Source organism: Oncorhynchus mykiss, chromosome 27, assembly GCF_013265735.2.
Source record: "Oncorhynchus mykiss isolate Arlee chromosome 27, USDA_OmykA_1.1, whole genome shotgun sequence".
In the NCBI taxonomy this organism is placed as follows: domain Eukaryota; kingdom Metazoa; phylum Chordata; class Actinopteri; order Salmoniformes; family Salmonidae; genus Oncorhynchus; species Oncorhynchus mykiss.
Genome location: NC_048591.1, coordinates 31,714,430 through 31,739,423, shown reverse-complemented (window position 1 = coordinate 31,739,423; position 24,994 = coordinate 31,714,430). Strand labels below are relative to the sequence as shown.

The 24,994-nt window shown below is 44.9% G+C and overlaps 1 protein-coding gene across 3 annotated transcripts; it reads right to left on the bottom strand.

Moving 5' to 3' along the window:
• Positions 1–9: 9 nt before the first annotated feature.
• On the bottom strand, positions 10–24,038 carry LOC110507953 (ephexin-1). 3 transcript variants are annotated; one of them, XM_036965216.1, is made up of 17 exons: positions 23,990–24,038; positions 23,199–23,298; positions 22,166–22,454; positions 11,551–11,665; positions 10,796–11,158; positions 10,120–10,205; positions 8,101–8,336; positions 7,791–7,951; positions 7,431–7,583; positions 5,452–5,581; positions 5,255–5,329; positions 3,907–3,996; positions 3,471–3,634; positions 3,115–3,273; positions 2,841–2,920; positions 1,421–1,525; positions 10–1,295 (listed from the first exon to the last, which is right to left on the bottom strand). In XM_036965216.1, exons 3-17 carry the CDS (start codon positions 22,365–22,367, stop codon positions 1,036–1,038), a joined length of 2,379 nt encoding a protein of 792 aa, XP_036821111.1. In that variant the 5' UTR covers positions 22,368–22,454; positions 23,199–23,298; positions 23,990–24,038; the 3' UTR covers positions 10–1,035. The 3 variants fall into 3 exon arrangements, with proteins under 3 accessions (XP_036821111.1, XP_036821110.1, XP_021444051.2); XM_036965215.1 differs by having other exon boundaries at positions 22,166–22,495; positions 23,990–24,028; XM_021588376.2 differs by lacking the exon at positions 23,990–24,038 and having other exon boundaries at positions 22,166–22,495; positions 23,199–23,978.
• Positions 24,039–24,994: the final 956 nt, after the last annotated feature.

Here is a 24,994-nt window from a genome sequence, read left to right as displayed (position 1 = left end):
TAATGTCCATTTGAATTTCACATTTAGTTTTTATTAACAATAAATGACTTCTTACATAATGAAATGACACAATTATTGAGTAATTATTTCATCACATATTGAACATTCAAGGCTTACAATATACACACGTACACATACTGTACTCATACACACGTTTTGTCTCTCGCATGCCATTGCAGTTCTGTCAGTGTGCTGGCACATTCTGTGCAGATGCTTCAGGACCACGTGTCTGTGGAGGGTTTTTGGTGTTGGACAGGTTGTGCTGGATTTCCCCCAAGTGTTTTTGTGTGTGCGCGTGCGTGCGTGATGTGTAAGTGGCATATCAGTATTGGCGAGGGAACTGACCCCCAGAACACGTCCACTGTGTAAGCAAGGCCTGTGATTCTGTAGTGCTAGTCTTCGCCTCCAGCCCAATACTGAGCACCCAGTCATGTGATTGTTCTATTTACTATACAGAATCATTCATGGATAATTTACAATCAATGCTGCTCGCCTGTTTTTAAAACTTGCTTCTTGAATGGTTTCAATAGAAGAGTTGCTCTTTACAAAAGGGAGAATCGCCAAGCCATTGTTCTGGGGGATTTAACTCTCAAGCAAAGGTGCTTAAAAAAATGAAAGAACAAAATCACACCCATGCAGCTGAGGCAAGGTTACGATACATTCACATCCCCTTGAGAACTGTTTCTGTGGTTATCTTCTCCCATCACATGCATAGCTCCTGTTCCACCGGAGCCTTGTTTCAGTTAGACTGTTAGTGCTGAATCATTCCACTGGAAGTAGTGGAAGACATAGTGTTTTGGAGTTATGGAAGAAGTGCTCTGATCGTAGGACCCATCAGGGGAGCCTGGGACCCTAAACCCTGGCACAACAAAACCACCGGAGAAGGGGAAACAGTTAACAGGAAATAATGTCATTGCATCACTTTCCTCCAATGCAATCCCATGCTGAAATCACATGATCTCTGTCATTTGATCCATGTGGTCCAGTAAAGATTACTGCCAGGGGGTTCCAACCAATCACTTTCAGAGTGGAATATTATGTGCTTCCCTGCTCCTCCTCTGACTGGTCAGTCCAGGTACCGAAGAAGTTGGAGACTTTGGGTGTTTTGGGGGTGCGTCTGGCCCCCCTGGAGCCCAGTCTGGCCCCTGAGGAAGCGCCCCCTCCATGGGCCAGGTGGATCCTCTGGCACTCCCTGAGGTTCTGGGCCCGCACTTCCTGGTTCTGGATCTCCTCTACCACCCGACAGGGGAACCAGCCCCTCTCTCCATCATGGAGCCTCTCACCCATCATCCAGCCTGAGGGGGTGATAGAGGAAAAAGTGAGAGGAGAGGGAGAGATATTAAATAACAGGCAGCCTGGTGAATCTACAGTAGAGGTCCTAGTAATAACATCTCCCAGGAGATATGTTGTCTGGTCTCACCATCGTCTGTCCTCTCCAGGATGTTCAGCAAGTCAGCCATCTCAATGGACAGCTCATCTGGCTCCTGAGACGAGTACGACTGAATACACTGGACCTGGGGAGAAGCTGACCGCACACACACACACCATGGTACATTAATAGCATACACTATATACACAAAAGTATGTGGACGCCGCTTCAAATTAGTGGATTTGGCTATTTCAACCACATCCATTGCTGACAGGTTTATAAAATAGAGCACACATCCATGCAATCTCCATAGACAAACATTGGTAGTAGAATGGTCTTACTGAAGAGCTCAGTGACTTTCAACGTGGCACTGTCATAGGATGCCATCTTTCCAACAAGTCAGTTCGTCAAATTTCTTCCATGCTAGGGCTTCCCCGGTCAACTACGCTGTTATTGTGAAGTGGAAACGTTTAGGAGCAACAACGGCTCAGCCGCGAAGTGGTAGGCCACACAAGCCCACAGAACGGGACTGCCGAGTGCTGAAGTGCATAGTCGTCTGTCCTCGGTTGCAACACTCACTATTGAGTTCCAAACTGCCTCTGGAAGCAACATCAGCACAAGAACTGTTCGTCGGGAGGAAATAGGACTGTTCGTCGGGAGGAAATATCACCATGCGCTATGCCAAGCATCAGCTGGAGTGGTGTAAAGCTCACCTCCATTGGAATCTGGAGCAGTGGAAACGCATTCTCTGGAGTGATGAATTCACCATCTTCACCATCTGGCAGTCCGACGGACAAATCTGGGTTTGGCAGATGCTAGAACAACGCTACCTGCCCCAATGCATAGTGCCAACTGTAATGTTTGATGGATGAGGAATGATGGTCTGGGGCTGTTTCACAGTTCGGGCTAGGCCCCTTAGTTCCAGTGAAGAGAAATCTAAACTCAACAGCATACAATGACATTCTAGATGATTCTGTGCTTCCAACTTTGTGGCAACAGTTTGGAGAAGGCCTTTTCCTGTTTCCGCATGACAACGTCCCTGTGCACAAAGCGAGGTCCATACAGAAATGGTTTGTTGAGATTGGTGTGGAAGAACTTGACTGGCCTGCACAGAGCCCTGACCTCAACCCCATCAAACACCTTTGAGATGAATTGGAACGCTGACTGCGAGCCCGGCCTAATCACCCAATATCACAAATAATATTGTGGCTGAATGGAACAAGTCCTGGCAGCAATGTTCCAACATCTAGTGGAAATCCTTCCCAGAAGAGTGGAGGCTGTTATAGCAGCAAAGGGGGGACCAACTCCATATTAATGCCCATGATTTTGGAATGAGATGTTCGACGAGCAGGTGTCCACATACTTTGTCATGTAGTGCATGTACCACCTGGTATTTGGTACCTAAGAGTTCAGCTGTGAGTAGTGGATGTCATCTCTGAGTTGGTGTGTATCATCTTTGTGTACGTCTCACCTGGTTGATGGGCACTGGTGGACATGAATCGCGTGCGGCGATTGGGCGTGAGAGCACATATCCACCGCAGCTTATCACTCCTAGCAGCAGCACACAGGAACACATGGGAGATTGATCCATTATAAACAATGACATACAGAGAAATACTGTACAGAGTACACTAGGTACCGAGGGGTCTTGAGACTCATATATACAGTATATATATATATATATATATATATATATATATATATATATATATATATATATAATACTGTTAGTTGTAGTCACTCACATGCTGGAGGTCTTGAGCATGTAGTTGACAGGCCTCTCCTCCTGGTTCTCCAGGAGTTTCAGGTTGAACACATTGGCCAGCATCTGACCCTGGTCTTCCAGGTCCTCAGTCCTCAGCATGGCCCGCGTGCTCGAGTCCAGCACCTGGTACTTCTCACCACTGACACACACACACACACACACATAAACAAAGCCTGCTGAGAGCACAGGGCAGTTTGGCAGGTAGTAGACTTCGAAACTGCCTGTATACAAAATAATGTGCCGTGGGGGGAGCAATAGAAAGTTCCAGACTGAAAGTGGGTGTGCTGTGACCCCCAATGACCACTAGCTGTCTGTGTGATGATGTCATGTGCTGACCTGGAGCTGCGCTTGGTGATGAGCAGCAGGTTGTTGAAGAGGAACAGGTAGACAGGGTGGTGGAGCTTCTTGCTCCGCATGGTCCTAGTGCTCTTGGGCCCAGCCATCTGCTGCACCTCACCCTTCTTCAGCAGCCAGCGGGAGTGGGAGATCACCGGCACCGACTGGAGGGAAAGGGTCACAGTTCACAAGGTCAGAGTTTTCACTCAGGGTTATTATAAATCATGGAGAACCCTTTTTTTTTTTACAACAGAGTTTTTATATTTGAAATGCAAACATTTTTGGTCCATCAACCTCCTTAAAGGATTCAAACAGACAATGAACCTAACTGCGATAGATAACCTTTGACTAAGTCTGTTTGTGCCAGTCTGGCTGTGTAACTGTTTTACTATACAGAATATAGATATGTTGTCACATGACTGGCAGCTGCAGGTACCTTAGACTTGAACTCCAGTGTTTTCTCAATGCTGATGAGTTCCTCTGTACGACTCATCTTCCTCACACCCTCGTTGCACTCCTTCACAATCTGACATGCACACAAACAAACCATTATATAAGGAACACATTCCAAGGCTCCCTTGGAATTGAATATTGTCAGTTAGACATGCTCCGGAACTTTGGCGACTAAGCATTTTTTAAACCTCCCGCTTTGGGCTGGATGTGTCAATGTGTAGTTTATGTAAGGGATAATCAATGAGGGGCTATGCGTTCTATGGAAAATAATGAATGACATGGAAGGTTTTCCAAGACGCGCTGACGGAGTGGAACCCCGAGTTGATTATCTCTTTAATACCATGGCTATAATTGAACACATTTGCCACTAGAAATATGTTCATTTGCCAGTATAAATCTGTTCAACACCCACTGAAGTATCTAGCAAGTTTACTAGATAGCTACAGTAGTTGCTGTGGTAACCAAATAGACTTTCTAGTTTCGCTAACCAAATCATCAGTCCTAGCTTGCTATTATGAAAATCGAATTCAACAGCAGCTCAAACAAACATGTAAAAATGAAATATAACCATTGAATTCTGACGTGCAAATATACCATGCGTTATAGGGACATAATGGGTACTCTAGAATGCCCCTCAAGCCAATCAGAAAGGAGTATTCAACAATGCCATTGTACAAACATGCATAATCTATAAACAGAATTACTGTTTTACCTCAATTAGCCACAAATTCCCTAGTTTGAAAGCAACTGTTTACCGGAAGCTAAGTGGCGCCATGTCTGCACATATGTGACGTAGTACTACATTTTCGGGCACCACTTCTGGCTCGTGGGCGCTACTTTCAGAACTACTGGCAAAAATGTCTACAAAAGTACCGGAGAATCTTTTTAACAGAACATTACTGGGAAGCAAATAATGTATGCAAAACGTGAGACCAAAGGAATGGGTGCTGAACCTGTTTCAGAGCCCAAACCCTATGTAGAGGCTATGCTCCAATTAAAACCACATTCCTTTGTTTGTGACGACTGTCATGAGGTTAATTGTCATCATCATTCCATACGAAGCATAGAGAGGCGTGACAAGACTAAGACTTCTCAAAATGATGAACGGCGATGATTGTTTTCTGATGTAACACTCAAAACCATGACATGTGCTGAGCCTATAATCACCACAAGCACTACTTCCTCCAACACGCCCCAGGCCAGTACTGAACCCAATCCAGCACGCTTTCATCTCTCCCAGACTGGTTTGGTACTGTAAAATGGTCTGGTACTGTTACTGTACCTGTGTCAGTACTGGACCCAAGCAAAGTCAGCACTCCTCCCTACTGTACCTGCTCCAGCTGCTGGTGAGCCTTGATGGCATTAGCCTCAATCTCTGAATTCTCCTCTGCCTTCTTCAGAATGTTCTGCAAGCAAACACAGCATCAGAAGTTCAAAGCAATACCTACATCCTGAATACTGCAATATGTTAGCACACCGTAAAGCATTATCACAACTATTATTAACTTTTAAGAAACACCATGTTTACCTGGACCAGCATTTTGAGTCGTGTGATCCTCTGGAAGGGGAGGATGAGGAAGGATGTGAAGGACAGGCCTCGGACACACGGATGGTTCTCCAGCTGAGCCATGGCCTCGCGGAATAACTGATTTCCCTGTCTGGACAAAACACAGGCATGTTCAAACCACCACAAAGACAGCCAACACAAAACACAGGCATGTTCAAACAACCCCAGACTGAATCAATGATGTCTGACCACATACGGTCTATGCAGAGAGTAGACAAGCTTCAGAGTTGATAGATGTTGCAGCAGACTAGTTACTACATGAGCAACAAACAGTTTTGCCAACTAATTTTCAGGGTAAGTTGCTAGAGGCAGGTTGATTTGTTGCTAAAAGTTGCTAAATGACGTTGTGATGTCATTGCGTAAAACTGAGTCATTATGTAGAATACACAATAACATTACTCAAATTCACATTTGTTCAGGTACAGACTCCCACTCTTTTCTGTACTTCTGGCTGTACAATTAGATTGAAACATGTTGATTTTTGTTGTAAATTATTTACAAGATCAAACATTCGTGACCAACTATATTCATTGGGTTTGGCTCGTCGAACCCGCACTACAGCTGCTGCAGTCAGCCAACAATGATTTGCAATTTGCTGAAATTGCTGCTGACCTGCTGCTGCCTGTGCACGAGTTGAGCGCCTGCTGCTGATGTCACTCACAACGCACTTTTGCAGCCAGGCACGTGTGTTGTGACTGAGTGTGTGACACAGAAAATCGTTTTTGTGTCATTTAGAGGGAAAATGCCTGCATTCTAGCGGTTGAGTCACTTTTCAAAAGTTGCTAAAAGTTCCAAATACATTTTTAAAAGTAGCTACATTTGTTGCTAGTTGCTGATTGAAAAAAAAGTTGTCAGGGTAGTCTGAAAAGTTGCTAAATCTAGCAACAAAATTGCTAGATTGGCATCACTATCAACAAATCATCACACTGACGTCATCCAGGCAAGTCCAAACACACAGACCACACAGATCCATCCTTCCATACGATGTGTCCAACGAAAAACCACAGCCACCTGTAGACTATGACTTCACACTGTCTTGGCAGTACAACCAACTGCCCAGCAGAGGTCTCCCTCGCTAAAGTTAGCATGATCTCTAGCTCAGCAAGCTTAGTTCTTTCCACACAGTGTTTAATAAGAATTGAGTTTTTTTTGCATAGAGAGGACAACGCTACATCACATTATATGGAACATGTCAATACAGCACATACCAGTCAATACAGCACATACCGGTCAATACAGCACATACCAGTCAATACAGCACATACCAGTCAATACAGCACATACCAGTCAATACAGCACATACCAGTCAATACAGCACATACCAGTCAATACAGCACATACCAGTAAATACAGCACATACTGGTCAATACAGCACATACTGGTCAATACAGCACATACCAGTCAATACAGCACATACCGGTCAATACAGCACATACCAGTCAATACAGCACATACCAGTCAACACAGCACATACCGGTCAATACAGCACATACCGGTCAATACAGCACATACCAGTCAATACAGCACATACCAGTCAATACAGCACATACCAGTCAATACAGCACATACCAGTCAATACAGCACATACCAGTCAATACAGCACATACCAGTCAATACAGCACATACCAGTCAATACAGCACATACCGGTCAATACAGCACATACCAGTAAATACAGCACATACTGGTCAATACAGCACATACCGGCCTTTACTAAGTTTTGACGCAAACTACGTGCAGCCTGTCAATAATCTGGTTAGGAATGAGAGGCATCAGTGAAAACCTTTTCAAAATCTCCCAGCCAACAGGGCAAAACAGCTGCTCACACTAATGTCACCACCAATACCTCGGTGACTCAGAGGATAGATATGTTGTAGTATGGTACTACTGTAGACATTAGTTAGATGGTGCTACTGTAGACATTAGTTGGAGGGGTACCCACAGAATGCGTCGGTAGTTCTTCTCCTGATACACCTGGTTGATGACGTAGGTGATAAAGACGTGGAAGTGCTTGACGGCGTGGTGGTGGACGATGTCACACACCTCTGAGATCTGGAGGGACTGTTCGATGCGGTTCTCCAGGTCCATCAGGAACCTAAGGAAGGATGTATATAGTATGACATCATCAGCAGGGGACAGTTGAATAAATGTCACCGTACAACTATTACAGTATGATAGGGAATGAAAGATGATTAAGGACTTGTTTGCTTTTTACTTTCAGAAAGATTAATGGGGTCAGTAATCAAACATTGCAGAGAGGATGGGGGTGTTGATTAGTCACACACACAAACGCTTCTCTTACCTCTCGCTGGCTTTCATCACCTCCTCAATGTTGGAGAACAGGAAGTGCATGTCTGATTGGCTGAGTGTGTTAACCAGCACAGGGTTCTTCAGGAAGTGGGTCTCCAGCACCTCCAGACTCTTGTAGTAGGACGCCTCTGAGGTTACCAGCTCAAACATGGCCTAGAGAAGAGAGAGAGGACACAGGTCAAGAAGGCATTCACTTACCATTCAGGTAAGACCTCTCTGAACTTTTACCCTACAGTATAACCTTTCACCTCCCTCTCTGCTGTACAGCCCCTCCCTTTACTGTATGACCTTTGACCTCACACCTCTTGTATGATGATCTCTCTCTGCTGTAGCTGGGTGAGCAGGCCGCTCTGCTGCACAACCTCCAGGTTCTGCCACAGACTCAGAGAGCGGGAGTTGTTCCTCAACTGCAGCTGCAGGGCTGGTGGGGACGTCACCCCTAACCCCGCGCTGACCCCATAGGTCAACCCTTCCTGCTGCCGTCGCTGCTCGATCTCCTGCTGCTTGGATGTGTCCCGGTACTCCTGGTACAGGAAGGCTGGAGGGACAAAAGGGACAAAATAGAAAGAAAAAAGACAGAAGGAAGACAACATGAGTCTGAGCACATGGTCATGTTTGTTTGATAACAATATTATATTATTCAGGTTATTTAGCAGACACTTTAGTCTGAAGCCACATCACAGCATATGTGGCCCATGGGGGAATCAAACTTATAACTCACAACTACACTTGTGTCTTTACATTGACACCCGTGACCTAGAACTAAAACGTTCCCTTTATATTTATGTGAAATCGTGGAGTTGTGTAACTACATGAGTTATTGTGTATAGTCAATTTGGAAGGAATGGATCTCATCTCCTATGAAGGAATGGATCTCATCTCCTATGAAGGAATGGATCTCATCTCCTATGAAGGAATGGATCTCATCTCCTATGAAGGAATGGATCTCATCTCCTATGAAGGAATGGATCTCATCTCCTATGAAGAAATGGATCTCATCTCCTATGAAGGAATGGATCTCATCTCCTATGAAGGAATGGATCTCATCTCCTATGAAGGAATGGATCTCATCTCCTATGAAAGAATGGATCTCATCTCCTATGAAGGAATGGATCTCATCTCCTATGAAGGAATGGATCTCATCTCCTATGAAGGAATGGATCTCATCTCCTATGAAGGAATGGATCTCATCTCCTATGAAGGAATGGATCTCATCTCCTATGAAGGAATGGATCTCATCTCCTATGAAAGAATGGATCTCATCTCCTATGAAAGAATGGATCTCATCTCCTATGAAAGAATGGATCTCATCTCCTATGAAAGAATGGATCTCATCTCCTATGAAAGAATGGATCTCATCTCCTATGAAAGAATGGATCTCATCTCCTTTGCATATTGGCAGGCTGATATTGGCATATCAGTGGCTGACTGACTTCACATTTCTCTATCAGTCCTCTCAACCTTTCCCTCAGCCAGTTTCAGGTGAAAGAGGGCTGGATATTTGCACATTGATAAGCGGGGTGGTTAGTTGCAGAGGAGAGCATTGGCACTGTGTGTGTGCGTGCACGCATGCATGTGTGAGTGTGTTCTGTCCTCTCACCCTACAGAAGTTAAGGTGATGTTGAAAAGCAGGAAACAGTTGCATAGTCAGATTCAAATGCTAACCTATTGTAGGTGGGCGTCTGGTATTGACACTTATATAAGAGAGGGAGAGAGAAAAGAGGGCTATAAAGACAGGCAGAGTGAGAGATTGAGAGAGAAGGAGAAAGAGACGCTTAAACCAACATGTTGACAATAAGCACTTTTGCCTGAGTTCTTCTATTAATGCATCCTTTCAAAGGACATCTTTTTATTTACACATACAGAACATGTGTGCAGCACATGATTTTTCACCCTGCAAGTGTGCAGCACCTGACCTTTAACCTTGCTCTGAACTCATCTATACCCATTACTGTAAGTACAGAGAACATAGCCCCACCACACACTAAACTTAACCTTCAACCTTGACGGATGCACATTGAAGTTTTAAGTGATAGATGGATGCAACTTCAGGGAAATCTTGTTATTTTTAAGGCAATGTCATAGGATAGATATGTTGTTGTTAACAGCAGTGTGTGTGTGTGTGTTCTATACCTGCATTCATGTGTGTACCTGAATGTGCTTGGGTGTATTACCATCTGCACATGTGTGTGTGGTGGAACAGAGAATATCATTATGTCAGTACAGCAGCAGCTCTGGAGGTTGAAGTGCTGTGGGTGGAATACATATGTTACCTCCAACTTGCATGAAATTGACAGTTCTATTGGCTACATTTTTCTCACCAATGTTCTTGACAATGTTGAGACTGTAGCAGATGGATTCTATTTTCAATGGTGTTGAGCCCTTTCTTTCCCCATTGCTCACCAACCTGAGTAGAGAAAGAGAGAAAAATAAAGATGAGAGATGAGCAAGGAGATGCTTTGACGTCAACGGCAAAGCACTGTTCATCCTATAATTTACAACAATTCGAGGACAATCATTGGAGCATCTGGAGGTCTATGAGAGTCAGATTGAGAGCACTTCATTTCACCTTGTCCAAATACCATCTGTTCATTATGCATGGTCTCTTGACACTGCATGAGAAATGTTAGATATTCATATCTCAACAGGCTACCAATAGATCCTTGTTCCCACAGACATTCCTTCTATGTGAGATTCCATCCTCAAAATCAATAATATGCATTTTAAAAAGAAGATTCACATAAAATGAGGAATATATTCATGCCCCAAGATTTAAACCAGAGCCCAGGGAATCCTTTTTGCTACAAGGACTACAAGTTTATCTCCACACTGCCTAGCTCACTACATACTGTTTTAGTACTTCACTGAGCACCTCTTCATATTATTATTACACAGAAATAAATCACCTGCAACATACTGCACTTTCACTAATCAATTACCAATTAGCACATAAGTACCACTTGCAGAACCCAACAGTTCTTCTCCCCATCTTTTTACCTGAGTTTGACTCCCTCTTTGTTGACCCCCTCTTCCGCTGGTTGCGGTGACTGTGTGTCCCCTCCGGGCTCCTGTAGAGAGCAGGCGGCGGTGCGCTCTGAGAGGCTCTCCATGTCTTCAGTGTGTGCGTGCATGCCATGTGTCCGGTACAACAGAGCGCTAGAAATAGAGGAGGAGGAAGTGGAGCCCCCTCCACACTGACCGCTAGCTGGAGAAGCATCTGCGCTCTTCCTCCCTCCTTCTCCTCCGCTCCTCATCCAAACAGGGGAAGAAGCCCCGTTAGAAAGTATGTGTGGGCTCCTGGGCTCCCCGTTGCTTGGCAACACAGTTCCAGAATGGAGTGGATGTGGAGATGTTGGCATACTACATACAACAGGCACACAGTAATAAGCAGCTGCAATAACAATAAGTAAAAGAGATATCTCTACTTAAAGATGAGGCAAATATAACTAACTGTATTACAGTAACAAAAAAGTATGAAAATGTATGCACTCACTACTTTAAGTCGCTCTAAATAAGAGCATCTGCTAAATGACTAAAATGTGAATTTAACTGTAACACTCAGAAAACAGATTTTCCTTGACACAATATATGGGACAAAGAGCAGTGCAGCTTGCACTAGGCTCATATCTTACTCAATGGAAAGGTAGCTCATAAAAGACAATGATAAATTGGTTGCTTCTCAGTTTGAGTGTGTGTCTGCGTGTGAGTGTCTGGGTTTGAATCAGTCTGGCCTGGCTTATGGCGAGGCTCACCGTCGTGCCCTGGGAGATAGGGGAGGTTTCTGGAGATCAGGGACACTGAGGGTGCTGCTGCCTGACCTGCTGGCTGGGCTGAGCTCTGGGCCAGGCCTCAGAGAGACTGCAGGGCCTGAAAGAGGAAGAGAGAGAAGATAATTAAGGGAAAGGGGTGTGAGCAAAGAGGAAACAGTGAGTGAAGGACAAGGAAAATAGAGGAGCTCTACCTCAATATTAAAAACACACACACACACACACACACACCCACACACCCACACACACTCTGAGTACAGGGCTGATTGGCAGGTGGTCATGACTTTGAAACCTCCTTTAGATAGAATAATGTGTTGCTAGGAGAGCCTCCTGAGTTGGATTGAGGGAGAGTGTTTTCAGCAGATTACTGTACACTGGGACACGTGAATAACTGGGTTTTCCTCTCAGTGCTGAACTAGTCTACTTAGTGATTGTTTTTCAATGGTACTGTTTGCCTAGCAGCTCCATTCTGGTTCTATAACCACCACTGACTAACACCGTTCAGACCTGATTTTCCTCTGGCAAACTGACACCAAGTGGGTGTGTTAAGTGAGTGATTATCTCATGAGAACACTCATACAGTGAAATTTGATTTAGTCAGCTATAAGCGCTTGATAAACAGCTGTGTGAATCCAATTTAACAAAAGAGACATTGAGATGTGTCAACTATTGTCTATACAACTAAAACAAAGGACAATATTATATTTTGAATGTGGTACATGAGGTCACAAACACATTGGACTTTGGGGGTGGCAGCATTTTTGGTCAGGAAACTCATCCTTAGCTAGCTGAATCCTCTACTTCCTGGTTGCTGTCTCAGACAGACCATAATAATAACCAAGAACTCTTCAGAAGAGTATACGCTTGGCAGACTATCAATGTCAACACTTAAAGGATTAAGGGAATCAGGTAAATCGAGTAGGGAGATGATGGGATAGCGTTGTATGATTCTGGCCAATGGGCATACAGTTTGAACTTTCTCAACACTCCACAGTGGCCAAGGTACCTCCTGTTCTTTGATCTATCTAACCTTCACTGACATGAAAGAGCTTGATAGGTCAGTGTTATCCGGGATCCTTGGGATGTCCCTACCCTAAACCTTAACCCTTCCTTTAACCATTTAAAAATGTAAATTTTAACGAGGTAGGGACTATCCAAGGACCTCAGATTGCATGGACCAATCTGGATAGCTAGTCTTCAAATTCCCCTTTTCTGAGATTACCTCTTGCTTTATTTGGGGTCAATTGCTTCCATATGTTCCAGGTTATTGTTGTAACAGAAGTTCTATGCACCCACCGATTAAGTAATGAATGATATTCATCAGTTAAGTGCCACCTTTTTCTGCTGATCTAAGACCACAGAGGGCAAAGGCACATGTTGTTCTAGTTAAGTGAATATGCCGAGAAGCCAGTGTTTGGAGGATATATTGGCACGGGTTCGTCTTGGACCGGTAACCAAACCAATATATCACTTATCACTTTTATACAACGGGTTACCAACATATTCAAACAATGATTGACATATTTTCATTTAAATCTGAATGAACTTATTCATACTGTTTAATACTTACATGAGATATAGTCCAGACACAAATCAATGATTGGTACACAAGCCAGCTTGTTATTCGTTCTATCGGTTGCCAGAGAGGCAACTCAGTCATTACGTTTTTTTGTTCTAAATCTATGGATGCGACCCAGTCGTTCATTCTAAAATGTTCCGTTGCCATGATGGTTGGTAACGTTCTTATCCCTTGCTTGCTAGCTAGCCAACTTTGGCTAACACAGTCACGCCTAACAGTGTAGCCAGAATAACAAAATAATAAACACAAATAGATGTGTTTGGGTTTGTTTAATCTATTGTCTAGTGATTTTGGGGGGATATATCCTTAACAATGAGTTAATGAGCAGCTGGAGATCAAATTTCAATATTGAAACAAAGTTGCAAATATCAGAGAGACAGCCAGCAAGGTAATTACAAATCTCCAATGTTGAAAACCAAATGCTTGTCTAAAAAAAACAGGAGGTAATGTCTAGACACCTTTTAGAGTGTAGATCTAGTATATAAATTGCCTGGCTGGGCTGATGAGACAGTGAATTGCGCAGTCAGATGGAACAGAGTAAAAAGGCATTTCAACATCATAGATTTACCTGCCGGTAATTTCACCTCAGTAGCTAGGAAACAGCCAGTCCAGTCCCACACACACACCTCAGTAGCTAGGAAACAGCCAGTCCAGTCCCACACACACACACATCTCAGTAGCTATGAAACAGCCAGTCCAGTCCCACACCCACACACACACACACACACACACACACCTCAGTAGCTAGGAAACAGCCAGTCCAGTCCCACACACACACACACACACACACACACCTCAGTAGCTAGGAAACAGCCGTCCAGTCCCGAAAAACACACACACACACACACCTCAGTAGCTATGAAACAGCCAGTCCAGTCCCAAACACACACACCTTCGTAGCTAGGCAACAGCCAGTCCAGTCCCAAACACACACACCTTCGTAGCTAGGAAACAGCCAGTCCAGTCCCCCACACACACACACACACACACCTCAGTAGCTATGAAACAGCCAGTCCAGTCCCAAACACACACACACACACACACACACACACACACACACCTTCGTAGCTAGGAAACAGCCAGTCCAGTCCCAAACACACACACCTTCGTAGCTAGGAAACAGCCAGTCCAGTCCCCCACACACACACCTCAATAGCTAGGAAACAGCCAGTCCAGTCCAGTCCCCCACACACACACACCTCAGTAGCTATGAAACAGCAAGGCTAGTCCCACACACACAGACCTCAGTAGCTAGGAAACAGCCAGTCCAGTCCCACACACACACCTCAGTAGCTAGGAAACAGCCAGTCCAGTCCCACACACACACATCTCAGTAGCTATGAAACAGCCAGTCCAGTCCCCCCCCACACACACACACACCTCAGTAGCTAGGAAACAGCCAGTCCAGTCCCCCACACACACACACACACCTCAGTAGCTAGGAAACAGCCAGTCCAGCCCCCCCCCCCCCCCCCCCCCACACCTCAGTAGCTATGAAACAGCCAGTCCAGTCCCACACACACACACACACACACACACACACACACACACACCTCAGTAGCTGGGAACCAGCAAGTCTAGTCCCACACACACACACCTCAGTAGCTAGGAAACAGCCAGTCCAGTCCCACACACACACACACACCTCAGTAGCTAGGAAACAGCCAGTCCAGTCCCACACACACACCTCAGTAGCTAGGAAACAGCCAGTCCAGTCCCACACACACACATCTCAGTAGCTATGAAACAGCCAGTCCAGTCCCACACACACACACACACCTCAGTAGCTAGGAAACAGCCAGTCCAGTCCCACACACACACACACACACACACACACACACCTCAGTAGCTAGGAAACAGCCGTCCAGTCCCGAAAAACACACACACACACACACACACACCTCAGTAGCTATGAAACAGCCAGTCTAGTCCCAAACACACACACCTTCGTAGCTAGGCAACAGCCAGTCCAGTCCCAAACACACACCCCTTCGTAGCTAGGAAACAGCCAGTCCAGTCCCACACACACACACACACACACCTCAGTAGCTAGGAAACAGCCAGTCCAGTCCCCCCCCCCACACACACACACACACACACCTCAGTAGCTAGGAAACAGCCAGTCCAGTCCCCCCCCCACACACACACACCTCAGTAGCTATGAAACAGCCAGTCCAGTCCCGCACACACACACCTCAGTAGCTATGAAACAGCCAGTCCAGTCCCCCCCCCACACACACACACACACACACCTCAGTAGCTATGAAACAGCCAGTCCAGTCCCACACACACACCTCAGTAGCTAGGAAACAGCCAATCCAGTCCCACACACACACACACACACACCTCAGTAGCTAGGAAACAGCCAGTCCCACACACACACACACCTCAGTAGCTAGGAAACAGCCATTCCAGTCCCCCCCACACACACACACACACACACCTCAGTAGCTAGGAAACAGCCAGTCCAGTCCCCCCCCCCACACACACACCTCAGTAGCTAGGAAACAGCCAGTCCAGTCCCACACACACACACACCTCAGTAGCTAGGAAACAGCCAGTCCAGTCCCACACACACACACACTAACACACACCCCTCAGTAGCTAGGAAACAGCCAGTCCAGTCCCACACACACACACACACACACACACACACACACACACCTCAGTAGCTGGGAACCAGCAAGTCTAGTCCCACACACACACACCTCAGTAGCTAGGAAACAGCCAGTCCAGTCCCACACACACACACACACCTCAGTAGCTAGGAAACAGCCAGTCCAGTCCCACACACACTCACCTCAGTAGCTAGGAAACAGCCAGTCCAGTCCCACACACCCACCTCAGTAGCTAGGAAACAGCCAGTCCAGTCCCACACACACACCTCAGTAGCTATGAAACAGCCAGTCCAGTCCCACACACACACCTCAGTAGCTAGGAAACAGCCAATCCAGTCCCACACACACACACACACACACACACACACACACCTCAGTAGCTAGGAAACAGCCAGTCCCACACACACACCTCAGTAGCTAGGAAACAGCCATTCCAGTCCCCCACACACACACACACACACACACACACACACCTCAGTAGCTAGGAAACAGCCAGTCCAGCCCCCCCCCCCCACACACACACATCAGTAGCTAGGAAACAGCCAGTCCAGTCCCACACACACACACACCTCAGTAGCTAGGAAACAGCCAGTCCAGTCCCACACACACACACACACACTAACACACACCCCTCAGTAGCTAGGAAATAGCCAGTCCAGTCCCACACACACAGACTTCAGTAGCTACTGTTGGGTTCTAAGAATATGAAATAAACGTATTCATGTCACTGAGGGAGAGAGGGTCATGTGTAACATTCACATTATGTCAGGATATGTTGTTATTAGCCATCAGGGATCCTATGGGAGGGATCATCTGGGAGGAGAAGAGACACTGGTACCAGTCACCATGACAGCCATGAGTTGGGGAGGAGTGAGCACTTTGGGGCAGATGTCAGGTCAGATGAAGTGAGGAAGAACAGATATCACGAAGGTTCTGTCTAGCAACAGACATGCATTGGCTGTTCAGATGTGTAGGAGGAGACTACGCATAGGAGAAAAGGTTAAATATCAGTGCTTGTGTGAATATGTCATTTTCTGTCCAGCTGTTCGATCCTTTGGGAAGAATAAACTTGGTTTGAGCTTGCATTGTGTCCATTGAGTTCTTACTCTGATAATTAGAACCTAACTCCACAAAACAGCCAGTCCAGTCCCACACACACACACACACCTCAGTAGCTACGAAACAGACAGTCCATTCCCACACATCTCAGTGGCTAGGAAACACAGCCATTCCAGTCCCTTACACCTCAGTAGACATGGAACAGCCAGTCCAGTCCCATACAAGGGCACCCACAGCACTTGTTCATCGCAACATACAGAAAGAAAACACATCCACAATCTGGCAGTAAAACTGCAGCTGTCCCAGTACTGTAAGATCATCCACAACAAACTCCTTACTAACCAACATGTAGGTTGCTGACACAAACATCAACCTAGCTTTCTAAACTCATCCAGCCATTACTGTACATCATTCCTATAGATTCAAGATGGTTTTGAGAGCATATGGGGAATGAAAAAGTTAAACAACAATTGTTATACAACTCCCATGATAAGAACGAGCACTTGGACAGAGATAAGATAAGGTTATCCCCAAAGTGAAAATCGTAACCAGCTTTGACTAGAGGTTGAATAATAGTTGGACTTCATCTCAAAGGACTCAAATCCTTCAAGAATTAAATATCAACGGTTACAGTTGGATGCTTACGTCATCTAAGAGTAGCACCTCTTCTCATCCTATTTTACAATGGTCCCATATGTTTTATGAAAAGTTTTACAACGTACTCTTGTTTAACTAGGGCACCTGACTCTCCTGACCTAACTGGTCATAAATAAAGCAATTTCCCTCACACCCTAAAAGCCTATCCCACAGGCTGGGCAAAGTCTACCAGGGACCAGGAAAGAGTCCTACAGAAATTAGCGGTCTGTGTCTATTCCTGGAAACCTGCACCATGTACAGGTGTCACCTTTATTTGGGGTAATAAACAAAAATAGGGGGATGGTTGAAATAAAAACAGCATACAATACTGCCATAGAATGCCCTAGTGTAGTCACACAGTTCATACAATACTGCCATAGAATGCCCTAGTGTAGTCACACAGTTCATACAATACTGCCATAGAATGCCCTAGTGTAGTCACACAGTTCATACAATACTGCCATAGAATGCACTAGTGTAGTCACACAGTTCATACAATACTGCCATAGAATGCCCTAGTGTAGTCACACAGTTCATACAATACTGCCATAGAATGCCCTAGTGTAGTCACACAGTTCATACAATACTGCCATAGAATGCCCTAGTGTAGTCACACAGTTCATACAATACTGCCATAGAATGCCCTAGTGTAGTCACACAGTTCATACAATACTGCCATAGAATGCCCTAGTGTAGTCACACAGTTCATACAATACTGCCATAGAATGCACTAGTGTAGTCACACAGTTCACTGTCCATTGGCCTACACATCATGTATCTGAATACTTTGTTGTCAATAGCAATATATTATGGTATGTACTAAATATTAACAACCCACTGGGCACAGACGTCAGTTCCACGTCTAGTTTTGATTTTCACTTGGTTGAGTTGTCAACTAATGTGAATTTAACTTGAATTCAACGTGAAATCAACAAAAAAAGGTCACCCTGTTATTGAATTTAAGTTCATAGAAAAGGAAATTCCCTTGTTGATGACTTTTTGCAAATACAATCAGTTTTCCAAGTTGATTCAATGTCATCACATTGTAATTACATTAAAACAACGTTGATTCAACCATTTTTTGCCCAGTGGGAAAGGTGTATTTCAGTGGTGGTAGCTCTCCTCTCCAGCCTCAGGCTATATGAAGCTTGCAGGCTGGAGGTTAAAGGTGGGTGGCTAGAAGAACAGGCATCACACATATTTTAAAACATTGGAACCGGTTCCTCTGGTTTCATTAGCTCTCAGGACCGGCCTACCATCAAGCCTGTGTTCTCTGTAGAACAATACAACCGCTCCTGTTCTGTGGTCTATGAAACACCAAAGAAATACAACTATTTCTATTTTTGACAACTAACTTCACCATATTCCTAAAGAAAATAAGGTACTTTTTACTCCATACATTTTCCCTGACACCCAAAAGTACTCCTTACATTTCGATTGCTTAGCAGGATAGGAATATTTTCCGATTCACACAGTTATCAAGAGAACATCTCTGGTCATCCTTACTGCCTCTGATTTGGCAGACTCATTAAACACAAATGCTTAGTTTGTAAATGATGTCTGTGTGTTTGCGCCCCTGGTTATCTGTACATTTTTTAAAAATCATGCCATCTGGTTTGCTTAAAGTGATACTTCAGGATTTTGGAAATGCCCTTTATCTACTTCCCCAGAGTCAGATGAATTCATGGATACAATTTTTGTATCTGTGTGCAGTTTGAGGGAAGTTGCTAACAAACGTCCCTTTTTCAGGACCCTGTCTTTCAAAGATAATTCATAAAAATCCAAATAACTTCACAGATCTTCATTGTAAAGGGTTTAAACACTGTTTCCCATACTTGTCCAATGAACCATGAACAATTAATGAACATGCACCTGTGGAACAGTCATTAAGACACTAACAGCTTACAGACGGTAGACAATTAAGGTCACAGTTATGAAAACTTAGGACACTAAAGAGGCCTTTGTACAGACTCTGAAAAACACAAAAATAATTATGCCCAGGGTCCCTGCTCATCTGTGTGTACGTGCCTTAGGCAAGCTGCAAGGAGGCATGAGGACTGCAGATGTAGCCAGGGCAATACATTGCAATGTCCATACTGTGAGACATCTAAGACAGCGCTAGAGGGAGACAGGACAGACAGCTGATTGGTCTGCCACTGCGAAGACACATGTAACATCTCCTGCACAGGATTAGTACATCCGAACATCACACCTGCGGGACAGGTAAAGGTTGGCAACAACAACTGCCCTAGTTACACCAGGAATGCACAATCCCTCCATCAGTGCTCAGACTGTCTGCAATAGGCTGAGAGAGGCTGGACTGAGGGCTTGTAGGCAGGTGTAACACCAGACATCACCGGCAACAATGTCGCCTATGGGCACAAACCCATCGTCGCTGGACCAGACAGGACTGGCAAAAAGTGCTCTTCACTGACGAGTCGCGGTTTTGTCTCACCATGGGTGATGGTCGGATTCGCGTTTACACCGAGACCTGTACTCTGGAGTGGGATCGATTTGGAGGTGGAGGGTCCGTCATAGTCTGGGGGTGGTGTGTCACAGCGTCATCAGACTGAGCTTGTTGTCATTGCAGGCAATCTCAACGCTGTGCATTACAGGAAAGACATCCTCCTCCCTCATGTGGTACCCTTCCTGCAGGCTCATCCTGACATGACCCTCCAGCATGACAATGCCATCAGCCATACTGCTTGTTCTGTGTGTGATTTCCTGCAAGATATGATTGCCAGTGTTCTGCCATTGCCAGCGAAGAGCCCAGATCTCAATCCCATTGACCTGTTGGATCAGAGGGTGATGACTTGCAAATGTCCGGGAACTTGCAGGTGCTTTGGTGGAAGAGAGGGGTAACTTCTGACAGCAAGAACGGGCAAATCTGGTGCAGTCCATGAGAAGGAGATGCCCTGTAGTACTTAATGCAGCTGGTGGCCACACCAGATACTGACTGTTACCTTTGATTTTGACCAACCCCTTTGTACAGGGACACATTATTCCATTTCTGTTAGTCACATGTCTGTGGAACTTGTTCACTATTATGTCTCAGTTGTTGAATCTTGTTAGGTTCTTACAAATATTTACACATGTTAAGTTTGCTGAAAATAAACACAGTTGACAGTGAGAGAACGTTCCTTTTTTTTGCTGAGTTTAGCATTAGCACATTGACTGGAAGTGTATGGTATCTATATATCGCAATGACTGGAAGTGTATGGTAACTGCTAGCATGCTACTGTAGAAAATATCATAGACTTCCAGTCATTGCTCTAACACCAGTTTGCATTGGCTCGTGAATACCTCTAACTTCCTTCATAGTGGATGAAGAGACATAAAAATGGTATCCAGGAGTTCATTTGACTCTGGGGAAGTAGAAACCGGGTTTCATTGCCAGAATCTCTAAGTATTCCTTTAATATAAGGAATTTGACATTATTGAATCTATTACTGTTGATGTTTCAGTATACACTACATGTACACAAAAGTATGTGGATACCCCTTCAAATTAGTGTATTCGGCTATTTAAGCCACACCGTTGCTGACTGGTGTATAAAATCGAGCAAACAGCCATGCAATCTCCATAGACAAACATGTGCAGTTGAATGGCCTTACTGAAGAGCTCAGTGACTTTCAACGTGGCACCGTCATATGATGCCACCTTTCCAACAAGTCAGTTCATCAAATTTATGCCCTGCTAGAGCTTCCCCAGTCCTGTTATTGTGAAGTGCAAACGTGTAGGAGCAACAATGGCTCTCCCGCGAAGTGGTAGGCCACACAAGTTCACAGAATGGTACTGCCGAGTGCTGAACCGCATAGTGCATAAAAATCATCTGTCCCCGGTTGCAACACTCACTACTGTTCCAAACTGACTCTGGAAGCAACGTAAGCACAAGAACTGTTCGTCGGGAGCTTCATGAAGTGGGTTTCCATGGCCGAGCAGCTGCACCCAAGCCTAAGATCACCATGCGCAATGCCAATCGGTGTTGAGGAACTTGACTGGCTTGCACAGAGCCCTGACCTCAACCCCATCAAACACCTTTGTGATGAATTGGAATGCAGACTAAGAGTCAGGCCCAATCGCTCAACATCAGTTGCGGCTGAATGGAGGCAAGTCCCCACAGAAATGTTTCAACATCTAGGGGAAAGCCTTCACAGGTGAGTGGAGGCTGTTATAGCAGCAAAGGAGGGACCAACTCCATATTAATGCCCATGATTTTGGAATGAGATGTTCCACGAGCAGGTGTCCACATATTTTTGGTCATGTAGTGTATTTTAGCAATTAATTTACTTTTGATACTTAAGTATATTTAAAACCAAACACTTTCAGACTTTCACTCAACTAGTATTTTACTGGGTGGCTTTCACTTTATTTGAGTCATTTTCCATTAAGGCATCTTTCCTTAATGTATGAAAATTGGATAATTTTTCCACCACTGCTAAAGAGATCCAGTTAACCAACCAGCTCAGCTTTAAACTCTAGAATTAGGGCCTTACATGAAATTAGATGGAGACAAACTTCAGAACTTTCCTAAAACTGCTGTAGACAAAGATTATCAGCATTCCATGCTACCTAAATCCCAGGTATTTTCAAACTGAATTGGTTATTGTATTCTCAAACTTAATGACTCTCCACTGTAGCATACAAAAGACACAGACACTTGGTGAAATTCTGAGCGGAAGGGAAGAGGGGTGTATTCTATTCTTACTTTCAGGTTGTTCTGACGCGGCCAGCCTCTTCTTCCTCATGGAACGGTAGAAACGGGAGTTCCTGCGGATGGGGGCGATGACCCTGTCATCCTCCTCATCCTCCTCGTGATTTCTGGAGTGCACCAGTGCTGCGGGCCGCTTCTCAGGGGGCTCCTGTGACTTTTGACCCCACTTGCCCCTGAACAGGGCCGTCATCGCCATGACAACGGGCTCCAAGCTCCGTTTGGGGTGTGTGTCCCACTCCTGTTCTCAGATCCGGGACTGTGGGGTTGTTCCTGTAGGGTTTGGCTTCAGGGCAGAGGAGAGCATAGAATCCATCAAACGTTAGCCTGAATCAAGGAGCAAATCCATCCCTGTCAATCTCATGTCCCGGTGAGGCAACACAACAACACAGCACACACTTCAGGGCTCATTCTCACATAGGTTAGCGACTGCATGGCACACTGAAGCCCGTAGCTCTCTCTCTCTCTCTCCCCTTCCCCTGCCTTTGGGGCAGGAGTGTTAGTTACCCATGGAGCCAATCAGAGTCAGCTGAAATTATTCTGTGTATAACCCGCCCTCCCACTATCTACTATTCTCACCCAGAGGTATTCAAAGTTTTGCAACGGGGACCCCATTTCTTCCGCCAGAATTTCTGGGGACTCTATTTTATTTTCTCACAATAATTTCTTATAACCCCACCCCAAATACAATGACAACTTTAAAATCAGTACATTTCGATTTTTAAATCAACAAATAACTTTCAATTCATTACATTTTCATCTCTTATCAAAATGAAAAGAAACCAATAAATACATTTATCTAAATCTCTTTCTCAAAAACTTTTTATATTGTCCCATACAATGACCTGTACTCTTAATTTGTATTTTATTTTATTTTGGCAACACCACTGCAGACCCCGACTTTGAATACCACTGCTGTACTGTGTTTATTTGGCCTGCTGAAAGACATTCCAGAGCCTGGCCTGGCCTCACCTGCATGTCTGACTGTCTCTGCTCTTCTGTGCTCTGGAGAACCAGAAAAGTCACTTACCTGTGCCAGGGAACACTGATCCCTCCTTTAGGACTTTTCTTTATATCCCTCCTCTCAAGATCATCGATGTGTTCCCAAGTGGTGCATACCATGTATTCTCCTGTATAGGGGTTATTGTCGCACATCAGAGAACACACTAAAAGCCAGTACACCTGCCAGTACTCCTGTCGGTCCTCCAGTGTGGTACAGAACTGTGTCTCCAGCTGACGTGTAGCGTGTTGTCCTGCTTGTCGTGTGGCGGCTTCTCTAAACCCGCTCCCCGCTACCTTCCTTATCTCCAGGCAGCTGACCAATAGAGTTCAAAGTTCGCTCTGTATTTCTCCACGCAGCAGCAGAAGATACTATTCCAGGGCTCCATTATGACATAATGCAGAGAAAGAGACTCAGCGAGGCCTCGTATGAGCAGAGTGCTCGCCTCGAACCATCAAACTCCCTCCCTCTAATCAGACCAGGCGGAAAGGGGCTGGGGGTCAAACACATTTACACAACATCCAAAAGATAGGGGAAGGAAGGCTGACAGAGTAACAACACAAGCTCTCTGAAGCTGCATGTCTTATACAGAACGCCACAGGAATCACTATCTGTTTCTGTCTTGATCATCCAACCACGATAGTTATTGTGTCACTGAGAAATATTCTAATTTCTAATAATAGATTAGAGGCACAATAAGGCACAGAGATCTTCTTGACGTCTCAATAGTAACAGAAACAATCTCACGTCACGTCACATCAACAAAACAACAATGGGGATGGATTTAGGAAGGCACAGTCACCACACCTTTCCAGACTCACCCTACTGACTCCTCTCCTCAGAGGTGTGTGTGTTTGTGTTTGTGTGAATCACACAGCTTTGTTGACTGGATCTACCCAACCAATCATATTGAGCTGTTCTGTGAGGTCAAAGGTTATTGTTGGGTTGGACAGTGTTCGGGGTGTTTGGAAGGGATTTGGGGTTGAGGGAGGATCTACTTGAAGGCTATTTTTTATTTTCCCAGAAGTACTGAGTTATGTAGTAGGATTTAGAAATGTGGAGCTAATGTTGTAAACCATGATTGACCACACACTTCTGAACAGTAGGTGGCGACCTTTAACATTGGTTTGCACACCGCCATTATATCAAACAAGAAGAAGACTAAGACGAAGAAGAAGATTTTAGTTATCATGAGACCAACACAATCTCCTGGGGAAACCATTCCCTGTAGATACATACAGTAACGTACATGAGTAATATTTGAATAGAGAGAAAGTGTGTAGGTACAGTAGAAAGAAGGAAAAGAGAGAGAGGGAAAGTGTAAAGGATGTTTACTTACAGTGACTATCAGTACTCTCATCCTCCTTTTGTCAACAGTATATCGAAAAGGTTGGTTTCTGAACTGACAGACAGTGAGAGGGAGAGGGAGAGCGAGATAGAGAGAGAGATGTGTAACCACGTGGCTACAAACCACACAGCTAACAACATTGGACATATTATGGAACACAAAGCCTTCACTATTTCATCCTAGAATATCCGAGGCCTGAGGTCATCTGCATTTGGCCTAAAGAGTAGGAATCTGGACTTCACCAAAGAAATCAGAAATACAGACATTGTCATCCTACAAAAAACATGGTATAGAGAAGATGGATCCACTGGTTGCCCTCTAAGTTACAGAGAACTGGTAGTCCCATCCACCAAATTACCAGGTGTAAAACAGGGAAGGGACTCAATTTCATCAAAATAGGAACATTTGACTAGAAATTCAAAAGGAAATTATCTCAACAGAGAAAAATGTCCTGCTGTGTACTCCCTATATCCCCCCA